Raw genomic sequence first — 15,957 nt, forward strand, 5'->3', positions numbered from 1 at the left:
CTTTGGTCTCGTCAGTCCACAGAGTATTTTCCCAAAAGTCTCGGGGATCATCAAGATGTTTTCTGGCAAAAATGAGACGAGCCTTAATGTTGTTTTTGCTCAGCGGTGGTTTTGGTCTTGGAACTCTGCCATGCAGCCATTTCTGCCGAGTCTCTTTCTTCTGGTGGAGTCATGAACACTGACCTGAACTGAGGCAAGTGAGGCCTGCAGTTCTTTGGATGTTGTCGTGGGGTCTTTTGTGACCTCTCGGATGAGTCGTCTCTGCTCTCTCGGGGTAATTTTGGTCAGCCGGCCGCTCCTGGGAAGGTTCACCGCTGTTCCATGTTTTCTCCATTTGTGGATAATGGTTCTCACTGTGGTTCTCTGGAGTCCCAAAGCTTTAGAAATGGCTTTAGAACCTTTTCCAGGCTGATAGATCTCAATTACTTTCTTTCTCATTTGTTCCTGAATTTCTTTGGATCTCGGCATGATGTCTATCTTCTGAGGATCTTCTGGTCTACTTCACTTTGTCAGGCAGGTCCTATTGAAGTGATTTCTTGATTGAGAACAGGTGTGTCAGTAATCAGGCCTGGGTGTGGCTCGAGAAATTGAACTCAGGTGTGATAAACCACAGTTAAGTTGTTTTAACAGGAGGGGCAAACACTTTTTCACACAGGGCCATGTGGGTTTGGATTGTTTTTCTCCCTTAATAATAAAAACCTTCATTTAAAAACTGCATTTTGTGTTTACTTGTGTTATCTTTGACTCATATTTAAATTTGTTTGATGATCTGAAACATTTAAGTGTGACAGACATGCAAAAAAAATTGGAAATCAGGAAGGGGGCAAACACTTTTTCACACCAATGTAGGTGTGAGTGGTCTGTCTTTTTGTGTTGGCCCTGTGATGGATTGGCGACCTGTCCAGGGTGTACCCGCCGTCACCCGGTCAGCTGGGAGAGGCTCCAGCCCCTTTTGACTATGCAGGGTAAAGTCGGAATAGATAATGGATCGATGGATGGATTTTGGGTTCTTGATTGTAGCCACGTTTTGATTTGATCTTTGTGCTTTCTACAGTGCAGAACAAAACTGAATACATCAAAAGTGTGAAATAACACATTTAGATTTATATAGTGTGTAAAAAAAAATAAAAAACTTAAACAAACAAAAAAAACATTTGAACTTTGGTTTCTTGATAGCAGCCACCTTTTGCTTTGATAACAGCTCATCATTCTCTCAGCCAGCTTCATGAGGTCGTCACTTGGAGCTTTTCCAGCAGTTTTGAAGGAGTTCCCACATATGTTGAACACTTGCTAACTGTTTTTCCTTCACTCTGCAGTCCAAGTTATTCCAAGCCATGTCAGTTGGATTGAGGTTGGGTGACTGAGGAGGTCAGTTCAGGTTGGTCTTCATTTCCTGGGGTCCTCGTGAAAGGCAGTTTCATCACAGCATTTGGTGGTTTTTTTCAGTGTTATTAACATTTTCTAGACTCACCGAGCGTTACGTCTTAAATCATTGAAGGGTTGTATTTTGTCTTTACTTGGTTGAGTGTTTGTTGCCATGACTTTGCATACGAATACCAACAATACCTTGATTCAACACAACTGATGATCTCATGAAGAAAGCAGAAAAATGCACCAGTTAACTTATACAAGGCTCATTTATTAACTAGAAGCCATTCCCGGTTTTCATCTCATGAAGCTGGTTCAGATATTGTTGCAATGCTGTCACGAAGGTGAACGGACACTAGTTTGAAGAATTTTGATACTTTGGTTTGGTGAATAATTTTTGGTTCACATAACTCAACTCCATGTGTAGTTTTCAATTCTTCAGTTTTACAATGTAGAAATTCAACCCCGTTTCCATAAAAGTTGGGACGCTGTTTAAAAGGTAGATAAAAACAGATTGCAAGATTTGTAAATCATATAAATCCATTTTTATTTGAAAATAGAACAAAGACAACATATCAAATCTTGAAACTGAGACAGCATATTGTTTTATGAAAAATATCTGCTCATTTTGAATTTGATGGCAGCAACACGTCTCTATAAAGTTGGGACAGGTTCAACAAAAGACTGGAAAAGTTGTGTTATGCTAAAAAAACAAACACCTACCACTCTGAAAGACTGTGTGGGAAAATAGTTCAACAATCTAAGAATAATGTTCCTCAATGTAAAACTACAAAGAATTAGTGGATTTCATCATCTACGGTTCATAATATCATTAAAAGATTCAGAGAATCTGGAGAAATCTCTGAACACAAGGGATAAGGCTGGAAACCAATATTGGATGGTGGTGATCTTCGGGCCCTCAGGCAGCACTGCATTAAAAACACACTATTCTGGAGTGGAAATCACTGCATGGGCTCAGGAACACTTATGAAAACCATCATCTGTGAACACAGTTCATCGCTGCGTCCACAAATGATGTTAAAACTCTCCAAAGAAGAAACCAGATAGAAACATGATCCAGAAACACAGCCGCCTTCTCTGGACCAAGATCATTGAAGATGGACTGAGGTGAAGTGGACAACTGTCCTGAGGTCTGATGGATCACAATCTGAGATTCTGTTTGGAAATCATGGACGCTGCATCCTCCAGGTTAAAGAGGAGAGGGACCATCCAGCTTATTATCAGCTCAGTTCTGAAGCCAGCATCTGTGATGGTACAGGATGCATTAGTGCACATGGCATGGGTAGCTTGAACATCTGGAAGGAAGCATTAATGCTGAATGATATATTCAGGTTTTGGAGCAACATATGCTGCCATCCAGACAACGTCTCTTTCAGGGAAGGTCTTGTTTATTTCAGCAGAACAACTTCCATGACACAGACACCTGACTTCTATGACACAGACACCTGACTGACCTCTACTGATGCCTGTAACTGAGGCGTTTACAGAACCTCTGTAAATAGGAGCTACAGTAAATATCCTGGGTCACATTCTTCCCCTTTTAACTGCATTGAGAAGCTTCTCGATTAATCGTGCCATCGAATCTTTGACAGTTGAATTGTAATTGACTTGTGAGGCCTATGAAGACTCACACCTCTCCTCCCCTCCCTCCAGTGGGCTGTAACCACCTCCTCTCTTTGAAGTGGTTACACAACAAGTCAGTAGAACTCAACCCTTCGGTTATGTTTAAAAATCACATTTAGCAATTCCAGTTTATTTTTACTGTCTGTGATTGTTGGATCTAGTCATACAGTGAAAATACAGTTTATTGGTAGGAGAACTTCTTTTAATATTATTATCTGGAGGTATACCGCTCTGTAGAGTTATTTTTATTCTCTCGGCACATTATGCCTTCTGTATTTCATTTTATGGTACCATAACCTACACCAGGGAGCCCACCTGAGAAAAGAGTCATTCCCAAGCAAACCGGACCTCGGAGAAACATTTACCGACCGCAGAAAAGTAAGTGCTTGACTGTCAGCTGACTGCCTGTATCGTGCCGGTAGAGCTGACTCACCCGCTGAGTGACTGACTGACTGACTGAATGACTGACGGATTGACTTGTGCGAACATTATCTCCCTTTTTGGAGTGGATTATATGTGGTTTTGCATATTTTGGTTTTTCTTGGATATATCCTGAAGTGGACTCTTTTTATTGGCGTTTGTCTGTTTTTTATTTTTCTCTCATTGAACTAATATTTTCTGTCTCTTCTCTTGGGAAAATAAGAGACCGATTGGCAAGAACTGTGCATCTCCTGTGGTGTTTTGTCATTGCCGAGGATTGAAAGACGTCTATTTTTTGTTGTTGGTACTTTTCTATGGAAGGTCTTTTTAGGTTGTGTGAGAGTAACGTGGGTTATTGTTCATACCTCCTTTGTGTTGGCTTAGTTTAGTTTAATTTAGATACATTATTGTCAGGGTTCTCCCTGGCTGGCACCGCAGGATCAAGAATACAAAAATTGTAACATTAAGCCATCACAAGTGTCTGACTTTTGAAGATGAGAGAAAGATGAGGAGAAACTCTCACATATGCTGCTGATCGTCTCTCCACCATGGCAGCAGTCCTGCCTGTTTTTAATGGTCTCTGCTGCCTCAGAGAACCAAGCAAGGAAAGCAGGGAACAGGAAGAGAAGCAGAAGGAAGCCTTTGAGCTGGCTGTCTAGACGAGGAGGGATATTTGTTGCTCGGCCTCATGATTTATGCAGGAGGTTCAGACTCAAGTGGAAATGTGTGGCTGAGTGTCTGCTATCATGAAACCACTTCATGTAGATCTTGTATATATATTTTTACAACATTTTATACCTGCTGCTTCAGATGCCAAATATGTCAGTAATTCTTGATGTATTTTTTTTAAACTAATTTTTGTATTCGTTTTCAACAACATACACTTTCAGACAGTAACTTTCTCTCTCCATTTTTCAGCTGTATTTGGTCTTCGTACACGATATTCAGGTACGATGCACAACGCACAGAAGGAACAACAACAAATAGTGCCCCCTCCAAAACAAGAAAAATAATAACAAAATTAATAAATAATAAAATAACAATAAAAGGTGTTGGAGAAATAATAATTGTCCACTCCTAAGTGTAATACCATAGGTGCTATATTTGCTTTCAGGGAAGATGGTGTATAATGTGTGTGTATAGAGAAATTAGATAGAAAGTAAGGTGAAAGTTCAACCAGAGGGTCAATCAACAAATAGTAATAACCCTCATTGTATTGCTAAATCTGTGACAGGACCCCATCATTTAGTAAAGATCGACTTTTGGAGCCATAATGAATGTTTCATGAACATTTAACTTGGGGCAGAGCCAGAATATATGCGTGTGATTGGTAGCATGTGTTCCACAGTTCCTCCAGCATAAATTGGGATGCGTCGGGTCCATCTTGACTACTATTTCTGGTGTTCTGAAGAATCTGGTGATTATTTTCCATTTAAATTCCCTCCCGGTGTTCCAGTTTGTAACTAGGTGTGCCTCTGTGCACATCTCCCAGGGATCTGTGGTATGACCTTGTTAATTTCCGCTTCCCATCTTTGCTTTATCTGGAGGGCAGTGGTTCGCAAACTTTTTCTGTCACGGCCCACTTTGGAGGAAGAAAAATGTTCATGCTCAATCGCCCCAACAAAATTGTAACAAAATGGTCCATGTTGAATTTTTATTGAAATAACAACATTTTGTGACTCCTCCATCTGTGCTTTCTCAAATAATAGAATAAAGAAAATTGCAATCACTTTCAAGTAAACCAGATTGCTCCGTCAGTTAAAAACAAATAAAATGTGCAATCACTATGTTAGAACAATGCAAATAAAGTTCTATCTGTGCAAAAAAAGAACTAATATTTGGCACAAAAAAAATAGCTTATTGTGGCTGCAATTAACCTGTTTTGCACTGAATATCTTTTCAAGATAATTACAATGAAGTTCAACCTGTGAAAAACTGAACAAAACAAGTTTAAACATCAGGCAATTAAGAGTTTTACTGAGTTTTACACTGTGCCAGAGATTATTTAGCCAAGAGATGAGGCATAGAAGAACTCCATATGAGCACAGATGCTAGGTCCCAGCTATCTCTCACCTCCAGGATCAGCTGTTTATTTGACCAGAAGAACATGCCATTTACTTTGCACACAACTGAACACAAACCAGAGGGAGTTACAATAACACCCAACTCATGTCACTTATGGTGCCGAATTCGAACAAACTCTGGGCATTCTGGGAAAAACCATTAACGATCCCAACAAGCTACAATATCTTTTCAAAACAACAATAACGTGCAACCTGTGCAAAACAAAATAAAATGAGTGCAGATATGTGTAAGCCATCAAGTTGTATCAGTATTAGTGGCTGCAATGAGCCTGCTTTCCAATACAAATCTTTTTAAAATGGGTTGCAGACTTGATACGGCCACTCTCAATTCAGGCTCAATGTTGAGCTAAGATCTGTGTTTTGTTTTGAGAGGCAACAGCAGAAAAGCCGATCTCACAGAGGTAGGATATGGCGAAGGGAAGCAGAATGTCCACAGCCCTCTGTCCGATGAGTGGATGGTCCCTCTCCACACCGAGCCAGAACTCACTCAGTGTTTGAGCTGTATGTGAAGTTCTCAATAAAGTTCTTGAAATAAAAAAATTCTGCATTTCCCCCTGTGCCCCACCTGTAATACCACTACGCCCCACTAGATGGGCGCACCCCACAGTTTGAGAAATACTGCTGTGGGGAATTATGCAGTAATTCCTTTGTTTTGAAGGAAGTCAAAGTGGACACAGGAGAAGTGTGTCAGTCTGCCTGTCAGGATCCCTGTCTGACCCTGTGTTGTGACCTTTGTTTCCCCAGACCTCCTCTCCTCATGTGTCCTGTCATTCCTCTGTGTATTTGTTGTTGTTTTCCATGTGCTTTGTGTTTTGTTCCTTGTCCTCCTCCACCCACCTCCAGTCACCTCCCATGGCCACGCCCCTCATCAGTCTGAGCAGCTGCTACCAATCCAGCTGATCACCACCTGCAGGTTGCTCATCTCACTAATCACCTCCCGACATTATATCAGCCCTGGTCCTGCAGTCCTGAGGTGTCAGTCCATACTGTCTGCTACGTCCACTCACCCACAACCTGTCGCCCGCCCGCCAGCTTCACAATGAAATCCTGATCAATAAAAGAAGTGGTTTGACATTTCTCCTTTGTTCCTCTGGTTCCCAGACATTGATGAATGTGGCCTCAACGAGACCCTGTGTGGCCCTCGTGGCTTCTGTGAGAACCGACTGGGTTCGTTCAGGTGCCTCTGTGACCAAGGCTACCAGGAGACCCCGGACGGCCACGGCTGCCTGGGTAAGTGAGGGACTTTTATGTCTATATGTTGTATTATATTCAATTTACAGTACCACTGAAAAAGTTTTGACACACTGACAGAATGAGCATGTATTTTTCATAGAACAATTACATTTCTTTGATATGTTGTCTCTGGTTTATTTCCAATTAAATATGAGTTTACATCATTTACAATCATCATATTCTGCCAACTCTTTTTGAAACAGAGTTGTTCGGTCAAAACATAATTTAAGGTTGAAAACCCTGAGAACCGTTTGTCTTTCTTTGCACTGAGCTTATTTGCTGTTAAACTAGGTTTAATTAGCCTGGCTCCCCCCACCTATCACTCACAGCTTCAGTTTTCTTCTCTGTGAATGCAGTCTAGGTATTAGTGTTTTCTCAGCCACTCTGAGGGGACGTGGGGGGGGGCACTTTAGTAGGTAGCTGCAGCAATGGAAGAGTGTTGGCCGGTTTCAGTGCATGCTGATTGGTTAAAAGAAACCCGAGGTCTACACCCAGTAGGAAGGAAGGACTGCAAACCATCCTCTGTGGAGGTTTGGACAGATCATATTCATGCAGTGAAACTGGGTTGGGTTCACACCAGGCTGGGCTTGAGGGCGTTCTACGAACTCCAAAGTGTCAAAATGTGAAGAAACTCACTGTTTCAAACATTTGAACCACAGAATTCACGCTGAAGTGGACACAGTTTGGACTTTTCTACTTAAATACTTCATGTCTCATATAAAAGTCTGGGTTTCTCTTTAGTTGAGGTAAATGAAGGCGCCAACCACTGCTGGCGGGTCGACAGCCGGCCCTCCTACCTTTGGAGAATGTTTGAAGGCAGCAGTGCCAAGTGGTGCCGACCCGCCATCCCAGAGAGAAAACCACGGACTTGCGTTAAAATAAGGGGTTTTCCTCCAGTCTGGTTTGGAGTGAGTCGGACCTGATGAGTGCTGGTGGTTTCCCCGGACTAACTGGGCCCCTGCAGCTATCTAGTCTCATTTCCTTCAGCAGGAAGGACTCTCTGAGCGAACTACCCCCGTCTGAACCCAGATAGAAAACCTCCCCAAACAACCACTCTCTGACCGAAGTACAGTACCGGAACCACAAAAGTTCGGCTCAGACACACCGAAACACACTTCACATCTGTCCTGTGGCAGAGCTGCTGGGTCCAAACCAGGTCCAAACCAGGTCCGCTCTGCCAAACCATCACTGCACTGTGGCAGACACAGATGGACTCACTTTCACAACCTCAGTGGTGGTGAACCGCCGACCGTTGAGAATGCATCCCCCCCCTCCTTACTTCCTCTCTCCCTCAGACAGTAAGAGATGCAAACTAGTTTAACTTTAAATGTGGACTTCCTTCTCTCATTGGCAGAACAGTAGAGAAACTGCTGCTGGATCTGCTCCGTTCTGAGGCTCCATGCTGATTATTAACTAATGATTTATTTGAAATAACCTTCATCCTCTTGTTGTTCTTGGTCTCCTCCACAGATGTGAATGAGTGTGAGCTGCTGAGCAGTGTGTGTGGAGAAGCCCAGTGTGTGAACGTGGACGCTTCCTTCCTGTGTGTGTGTCCCAGCGGACAGGACTACAACGTCATGATCGCCAAGTGTGAGCCCGTCCCCACAGGTGACTCCTCCACCCCCCACATGGACCTCGGTCCAGCTGAACACATCATAGCTGGTGTCGTCTGTCCATCACAGAGCAGCTCATTCTCACGTGATGTATGCGTGCACCCATTAAACGGATGCAGGGACTGAAGCCAGACATCACTCAGCTGTATGTTTGATACAACCTACAGAAATCACTTCTGCATCGTCTCCAACGTTGGGCTGACATTACATCCAACCATACATGAAAAATAGAATTAAGTTTCACGCACATCACAGGGCTGTATCCTCTGAGTGCGAGTCCCTGGTTTGGGCCCCGGGCCATAGGTAGTCATCAGAATATGGTAAATAAATATAGTGTGAAGTGGAGGGTTCATACTGTAATGCAAGGTACATTTATCAATTTATATATATGTATTCTTGGTAAATCTTATTGAGCTGGCAGTTTTAGAAGTAGCTTCCAAGACTTGGTGCTGAGGTCCCGCCCACTGTGACATCAGGACACACACCTTCAACTGCCCCAGCCTGGTGTGTGTATAAAGTGCAGCACCGTCCAGCTCTCTTGGTACCGGTTTTGCTTGGTGGCCTTGACCTGGACTTTTTAAACACGTGTCCATCCTCATTGTTACTGCTGGACAACATCAGGCAGGTGGCAGCAGGTGGCTCCTGTGAGGTTGAGGCTTCTGTCAAGGGTCAGTCACAGTTTAAAAGCACACTGCAAAAACACTTTGCATTTATTAGGGCCCGAGCATCGGTGCGAAAGCCCTGTTGTTTTTCGTAAAAATGTTCGTCGTTAGACGTTCTTATTCTTGCGTAAAGTGATTTTCCTTTTTGGAGGCTTTATCATATTCAAAAACTCATGAAAGTGGAAACACATACGTCTCCTGGTGAAAGATTTCTAGATATTCTAGTGTAGTCGTGAGTGGGCGTGCCCAAACGGCTCGAGAGCGCCCCCTAAAGAGATGCCCCGGTGGCCACATTTACCTAAATTCACCAAATCCAGTGGACACGTGTATCACACCTGGACGCACTAAAAAGTGACATTTCACCGTTATGTCAACTCGACAGGAAGTCCACCATTTTGAATTTAGTTGCCATTTTGGCCGATTCTGACACGTTGTACTTTGTCGAACTCCTCCGAGGGATTTTGTCGGACCAACTTGAATTTAGGTTCTCTGGATAGAAAACATGTTTTGGATTAAAAGTTATCAAAATAATTAGTTTTCATCAATGTGTGTGCCTGTGAGAGGTGGCCATTTTGAGTGTCTCACCATGAAACTACGAGTTGCTTTAAATCTTATGTACATGGATCGACCTTCTCCAAACATCATAGGTATGATAACAGCTCCGCCCTGAAGACCCCTGTGTGGTAATATTCGCTCATAGTCATAGCGCCCCCTGTTGGCCACTGGAAATGACACTTTTCATACTTTCACATTCTACGTCGAGCTGGTTGATCCCATGAATGTAAAGTCGGGTCACAATAACCTAAACATGTAGTTGATGATATATTGAGACATTCGTTCGACTTTGTCAATGGGCATCGCCGTGACGATGCAGCAAAGTTGGATGTCTCGCCGTGATACAGGAAGTTGATGTTTAAGGTCAAAGGATGCTTGAAACCTCACGAAACGTGTCACATACATCCGGCGTAATGAGACCATACATCTGATGTGTTTTGCAAGTCGGCGTGGCCAAAAGGCTCGCCAGCGCCCCCTGCTGGAGACAGGAAACGAGACAAAAATAGCAACTTTAAGCGGGTATACGCGGTCCCTCGCGCGCTGCATGTCGGGGAGACAGCTTTGGGGAGGCGACATGCTGGAGTGCGAGGGCTCGTACATCACTGCTTGCAGTTTTAATTATTAATGTATTTACTAGATCAGAAAGTAAACTGAAGAAAAACGTGAAACAAAATATTCACGCGCTGCTTTTGTTTGTTTTCAGTGAGAAAATCTACATTAAGAAACAAACTCTCTTCACTGATACATTTAAAAGTTGTGTTGTGAGCGATGCAGCCATCTTCCTTTTCCTGTGGCAGCAGCACAGATTCAAAAAATGCCTGGACGGCTTCTGGAATTGAATTTGCCTTGAAAATGTGTGTTTCAGCATCGTCGGTGGAGCGGAAGGAGTGCTACTACCACCTGAACGACCAGAACCTGTGTGAGAGTGTGCTGACCAGCCACGTCACGCTGCAGGAGTGCTGCTGCACGCTGGGAGCCGGCTGGGGCGACAACTGTGAGGTGCATCCCTGTCCGGTCAACGGCACAGGTGAGACCGAGGAGGAAGTCTGAAGCCCGGCGGCAGACGGTGCTCTTTATGAACCAAAAGATCCTGAAAGAATATCATAAAGTGTAAAACTTGCAGCGCCACCAAAGATAAATAAATAAAACGTGAGAATCTTTAGATTTGCTTGAAGTTTGTCTTCAGCTCAGGTCAGAGGTTTACTGAAGTGAATGCTGTTATAAACCATGTGTGAGTGATGGACACACCCCCTCTGACCTGCCATGTCTGTCCTCCTTCAGACCAGTTCAACCAGATGTGTCCATCGGGGAGAGGTTTTATTCCCGGTGGAGAGGTTCTGTACGGAGTAGCGACCCCTGACAGCTACAAAGGTAAGATGAGTGGCCACGCCCATCTTCAGTGTTACAGCCAGGACGGAGACTCAGGAATGCTGGGAGGAATATTAGAGGACTGTTTTGTGGTTTATTGAACGTTTTCAGCTACATCATTAAAATGTTTTTATGTTCTTGATGTTTTTGATATTTTTATTTCATTTTTTGTTTTTGTTTATTTGTTTGTGACAATTTACCTTATTTAAAGACCTTTACAAAGAAAAGTTCAACACTAATTTCAAATTGACCTGATACACTGCTGGCTGACCTGCTAAACAACTGAAAACCACCAGAAATAGACCAAATAACCTGTAATTTACCTCATTGGATTTATTATTAATAGTAATAATAATAATAGTTATTATATTAATACTGACTGAAGGTCACGGTGTGTCTGCAGATGCAGATGAGTGCTCGCTGTTTGGTCAGGAGGTGTGTAAAGGAGGCTTCTGTCTGAACACGGAGGGAAGCTACGAGTGTTACTGCAAGACTGGACAGGACTACGACCCCGCCCAGCTGGAGTGCAGAGGTGTGTGTGTGTCTCTCTCTCGCTCTCTGTGTGTCTGTCTCTCTCTCTCTCTCTCGCTCTCTGTGTGTCTGTCTCTCTCTCTCTCTCTCTCTCTGTGTCTGTCTGTCTGTCTCTCTCTCTCTCTCTCTCTCTCTCTCTCTCTCTCTCTCTCTCTCTCTGTGTCTGTCTCTCTCTCTCTCTCCTGTGTGCCTGTCTCTCTCTCTCTCGCTCGCTCTCTGTGTGTGTCTGTCTCTCTCTCTCTCTCTCTCTCTCTCTCTCTCTCTGTGTGTGTGTGTCTGTCTCTCTCTCTCTCTCTCTCTGTGTGTGTGTGTGTCTGTCTCTCTCTCTCTGTGTGTGTGTGTGTGTGTGTGTGTGTGTGTGTGTGTGTGTGTGTGTGTGTGTGTCTGTGTGTCTGTCTCGCTCGCTCTCTGTGTGTGTGTGTGTGTGTGTGTCTGTCTCGCTCGCTCTCTGTGTTTTTTGTGTGTGTGTCTGTCTCTCTCTCTCTGTGTGTGAAATGTTTGTGTATTTTCTCCATAGACATCAATGAGTGTCTGGATGAATTGGTGTGTGTTGGTGGACAGTGTTTGAACACGGATGGGTCATACATGTGTTTCTGCACACACCCCATGGTGTTGGAAACCAGCAGCAACCGCTGTGTCTTCATCCCTGAAGTAGCTGGTGAGTTCAGGTTAAAACTTTCCCCCCAAAAATGTACAAAAATAAATTAAAACTGCAAGCAGTGATGTACGGGCCCTGGCACTCCAGCGCGCCGCCTCCCCAAAGCCGTCTCCCAGACATACAGCTCGCGGGGGACCGTGTATAACCGCTTAAAGTTGCTATTTTTTGTCCCGTTTCCCGTCTCCAGCAGGGGGCGCTGGCGAGCCGTTTGGCCACACCCACTCGCAAAACACACATCAGATGTATGGTCTCACCACACTGGATGTATGTGACACGTTTCGTGAGGTTTCAAGCATCCTTTGACCTTAAACATCAACTTCCCGTGTCACGGCGAGACATCAAACTTTGCCGCATCGTCACGGCGACGCCCATTGACAAAGTCAAACGAATGTCTCAATATGTCATCAACTACATGTTTAGGTTATTGTGACCCGACTTTACGTTCATGTGATCAACCAGCTCGACGTAGAATGTGAAAGTATGAAAAGTGTCATTTTCGGTGGCCAACAGGGGGCGCTATGACTATGAGAGAATATTACCACATTGTGTCTTCAGGGCGGGGCTGTTATCATACCTGTGATGTTTGGAGAAGGTCGGTCCATGTACATAAGATTTAAAGCAACTCGTAGTTTCATGGCGAGACACTCAAAATGGCCGCCTCTCACAGGCACACACATTGATGAAAACGAATTATTTTGATAACTTTTACTCCCAAACATGTTTTCTATCCAGAGAACCTAAATTCAAATTTAGGTTAGGTAGTTATTTTATTAATCGCCGAGGGGACATTTTTTTTGCTACAGCAGCATACAGGAAGCAATAGATAATAATAGAAAAGCAATAAAATAGCAGTAAAATTATAAAATGCACAGTATATACAGTACAGTATATAGCTATATATATTATATACAAACAACCAAGAAACACAGTCAACAGTGTTATTTTGCCAGAGGTGAGTTATTGTACAGTCTTATTGCGGTCGGCAGGAATGATCTCCTGGATCAGGAACGATCTCCTGGATCAGGAATGATCTCCTGTATCTGTCCTTGTGACAGCAGCTGGAGGAGTCTTTTGGAGAACGTCCTCCTCTGTCCCTGCAGCAGGTGGTGGAGAGGGTGGTCAGGATTATCCAATATGGATAATAGTTTGTTCAGCGTCCTCCTCTCCACCACCTTTTCCAGACTATCCAGTTTATAGCCGATGATGGAGCCGGCCTTCTTCACCAGTTTGTTAAGTCTGTTGGTGTCTCCGGCTCCAATGCTGCTCCCTCAGCAGACCACAGGGAAGTACAAAGCACTGGCCACAACAGATGGTAGAACATCTCCAACATCTTGCTGCACACATTGAAGGATCAAAGTTTCCTCAAGAAAAAGAGTCGACTCATCACCTTCTTGTAGACAGCGTTGATGTTGGTCTTCCAGTTCAGTCTGTTGTCATGGAGACACCAGGTACTTGTACTCCTCCACCATGTCCACCTCCTCTCCCAGAACTCTCAGCGGTTGTGGAGCCGTCCTCTTCCTCCTGAAGTCGACCACCATCTCTCTGGTCTTGGCCACGTTCAGGAGGAGGTGATTTCTACCAGCCCACTCCACAAAGTCCTCCACTACTGTCCTGTATTCCTCCTCCCGTCCATCCCTTATACATCCGACCACTGACTCCTCCTCCCGTCCATCCCTTATACATCCTACCACTGCAGAGTCATCAGAGAACTTCTGCAGATGTCTTGACTCTGAGTTGTTCTGGAAGTCAGTGGTGTAGAAGGTGAACAGGAAGGAGACAGAACAGTTCCCTGAGGAGCTCCAGTACCACTGACCACCGTATCAGACAGCACACTGCCCAGACGGACAAACTGTGGTCTGTCAGGTAGTCATTGATCCAGGAGACGGTGGACGTGTCCACCCCCCCAACCTCCACCACCTGCAGCTTCTCCCTCAGCAGCAGTGGTTGGATGGTGTTGAATGCACTGGAGAAATCAAAGAAAGTGATTCTCACAGATTCACCGGTTCCATCCAGGTGAGACTGAGCTCGTTGCAGCAGGTAGATGATGGCGTCGTCCACTCCCACACGAGGGTGGTACGCAAATTGTAGAGGGTCCAGAGAAGTGAAATTTAGACACAGGAAGTTGATGTTTAAGGTCAAAGGATGCTTGAAACCTCACGAAACGTGTCACATACATCCGGCGTGGTGAGACCATACATCTGATGTGTTTTGCGAGTGGGCGTGGCCAAACGGCTCGAGGGCCCGTACATCACTGCTTGCAGTTTTAATTATAAATGATATTTTGAAGGAAAGTGAACTTGTGATCGGGAACGTTGTGTATTTACTAACTGTGTGTTTCAGAGCAACATGAGGAGCAGCAGATCTGGAAAATCTGCTGGCAGACGGTGACTGAATATTTGACCTGCACTCAGCCGCTGGGACACAACAGGAAGACCACCTACACAGAGTGCTGCTGTCTCTACGGAGACGCCTGGGGCATGGACTGTGCTCTATGTCCACGCAGAGACACCGGTACACACACACACACACACACACACACACACACACACACACACACACACACACACACACACACACACACACACACACACAATATGAATTTTCTTATTGATTATTAATCATCAGTCGGCTCCTCGTTGATGATCTTGTTGATGTTGATCGTCCTTTATGAAGGAACTAAATATCTGAACACGTTTCCTCCTGCTGGATGACTTTTTATTGGATTCAGTGTTCTATTACTGACAGTTGGTTTTATGAAGTTTATCTGTCAAACAAACAAACAACAGCCACCAGATGATTTACAGCAAACAAAACATTCATTCGTCTGTCGTTTTCACATGGACTCCTGTCATGATGTCCCTTAATGAGTTGAGGGACGGCAGCGCAGAGACTCTTAATTCAATTGGCAAGTTAAATGTTGATCTGAGTCGTTTAGCCGCTGCATTCATTTCAGGTAAAAGATTAAAAGACAGTTTGTTCAGAGTCAATGTTTACTTTTCAGGACTTCCAAAATTAATCTGAAATAATTTAATCAGTGACATTTGGTTGACTATGTACGACTAAATGATAATTACACTTCTAATTTCATTTTAATGATTTCTCCTGACATTGAAATTACTTGATGACATATAATGAACCTTATTTATGAGATGATCTTCATCACTTCTTCAACCAGGAGGCGGGGCTCTGTGTGTGCCAGCGAGGAGGTGGGGCTGTGTGTGTGTGTGTGTGTGTGTGTGTGTGTGTGTGTGTGTGTGTGTGTGTGTGTGTGTGTGTGTGTGTGTGTGTGTGTGTGTGTGTGTGTGTGTGTGTGTGTGTGTCAACCAGGAGGCGGGGCTCTGTGTGTGTAAACCAGGAGGCGGGGCTCTGTGTGTAGCTGCCTGATGTGTGCAAACAGCTAGTGTCTGTTAGAAGCCTTCATCAACACGGAAAATTACACATTTACTCGGATGATACTCATCTAAAGTAGATTATCTACAGTTTCAGCTGAGTACTCGTCTGAGTTTTCCTCAGTTCCACTCTAAGTTTCTGTTCCACTGCTGGTCAGACAGAAAGAAGCAGGAGTCACCGTGTGATGACGTCATGATGGTGAGGTGAACCTGAAAGACGCTGTCGACAGTTGTCCAATCACATTAGTCACAAGTTGAAGGACTTCATTGACTCTCATTGGTTGTAGAAGTAGATTATTTACACAGAAATGAACTGAATACATCTGTAAATAGTTTTTATTGAATGATTACAGACTGGCAGACAACCAGGTGGCTTTTACCAGCAAACGATTATTACATCATTCATTTATGTTTTACATGTTAAAGGAGTAT

General features: G+C 44.0%; 2 protein-coding genes across 5 annotated transcripts in view; one reads left to right on the forward strand and one right to left on the reverse strand.

Annotated features, from left to right (window-relative positions):
• ltbp1 (latent transforming growth factor beta binding protein 1) overlaps nucleotides 1-15,957 on the forward strand; it is a 113,112-nt gene that overhangs the window by 91,966 nt on the left and 5,189 nt on the right. For all 4 annotated transcript variants that reach the window (XM_069719583.1, XM_069719584.1, XM_069719585.1 and 1 more), the window contains 7 exons: nucleotides 6,618-6,746; nucleotides 8,220-8,357; nucleotides 10,445-10,606; nucleotides 10,861-10,950; nucleotides 11,351-11,479; nucleotides 11,996-12,136; nucleotides 14,477-14,647. In XM_069719583.1, coding sequence (XP_069575684.1) covers nucleotides 6,618-6,746; nucleotides 8,220-8,357; nucleotides 10,445-10,606; nucleotides 10,861-10,950; nucleotides 11,351-11,479; nucleotides 11,996-12,136; nucleotides 14,477-14,647 — 960 coding nt within the window. The remainder of the gene's footprint in view (nucleotides 1-6,617; nucleotides 6,747-8,219; nucleotides 8,358-10,444; nucleotides 10,607-10,860; nucleotides 10,951-11,350; nucleotides 11,480-11,995; nucleotides 12,137-14,476; nucleotides 14,648-15,957) is intronic.
• The window catches only part of LOC138633387 (uncharacterized protein DDB_G0287625), a 231,828-nt gene that overhangs the window by 74,122 nt on the left and 141,749 nt on the right, over nucleotides 1-15,957 (reverse strand). The window lies entirely within an intron of this gene.

This window comes from Brachyistius frenatus, unplaced genomic scaffold (genome assembly GCF_029030835.1).
Source record: "Brachyistius frenatus isolate BFR_SWC_R1_liver_20210118 unplaced genomic scaffold, ASM2903083v1 Contig_218, whole genome shotgun sequence".
In the NCBI taxonomy this organism is placed as follows: domain Eukaryota; kingdom Metazoa; phylum Chordata; class Actinopteri; family Embiotocidae; genus Brachyistius; species Brachyistius frenatus.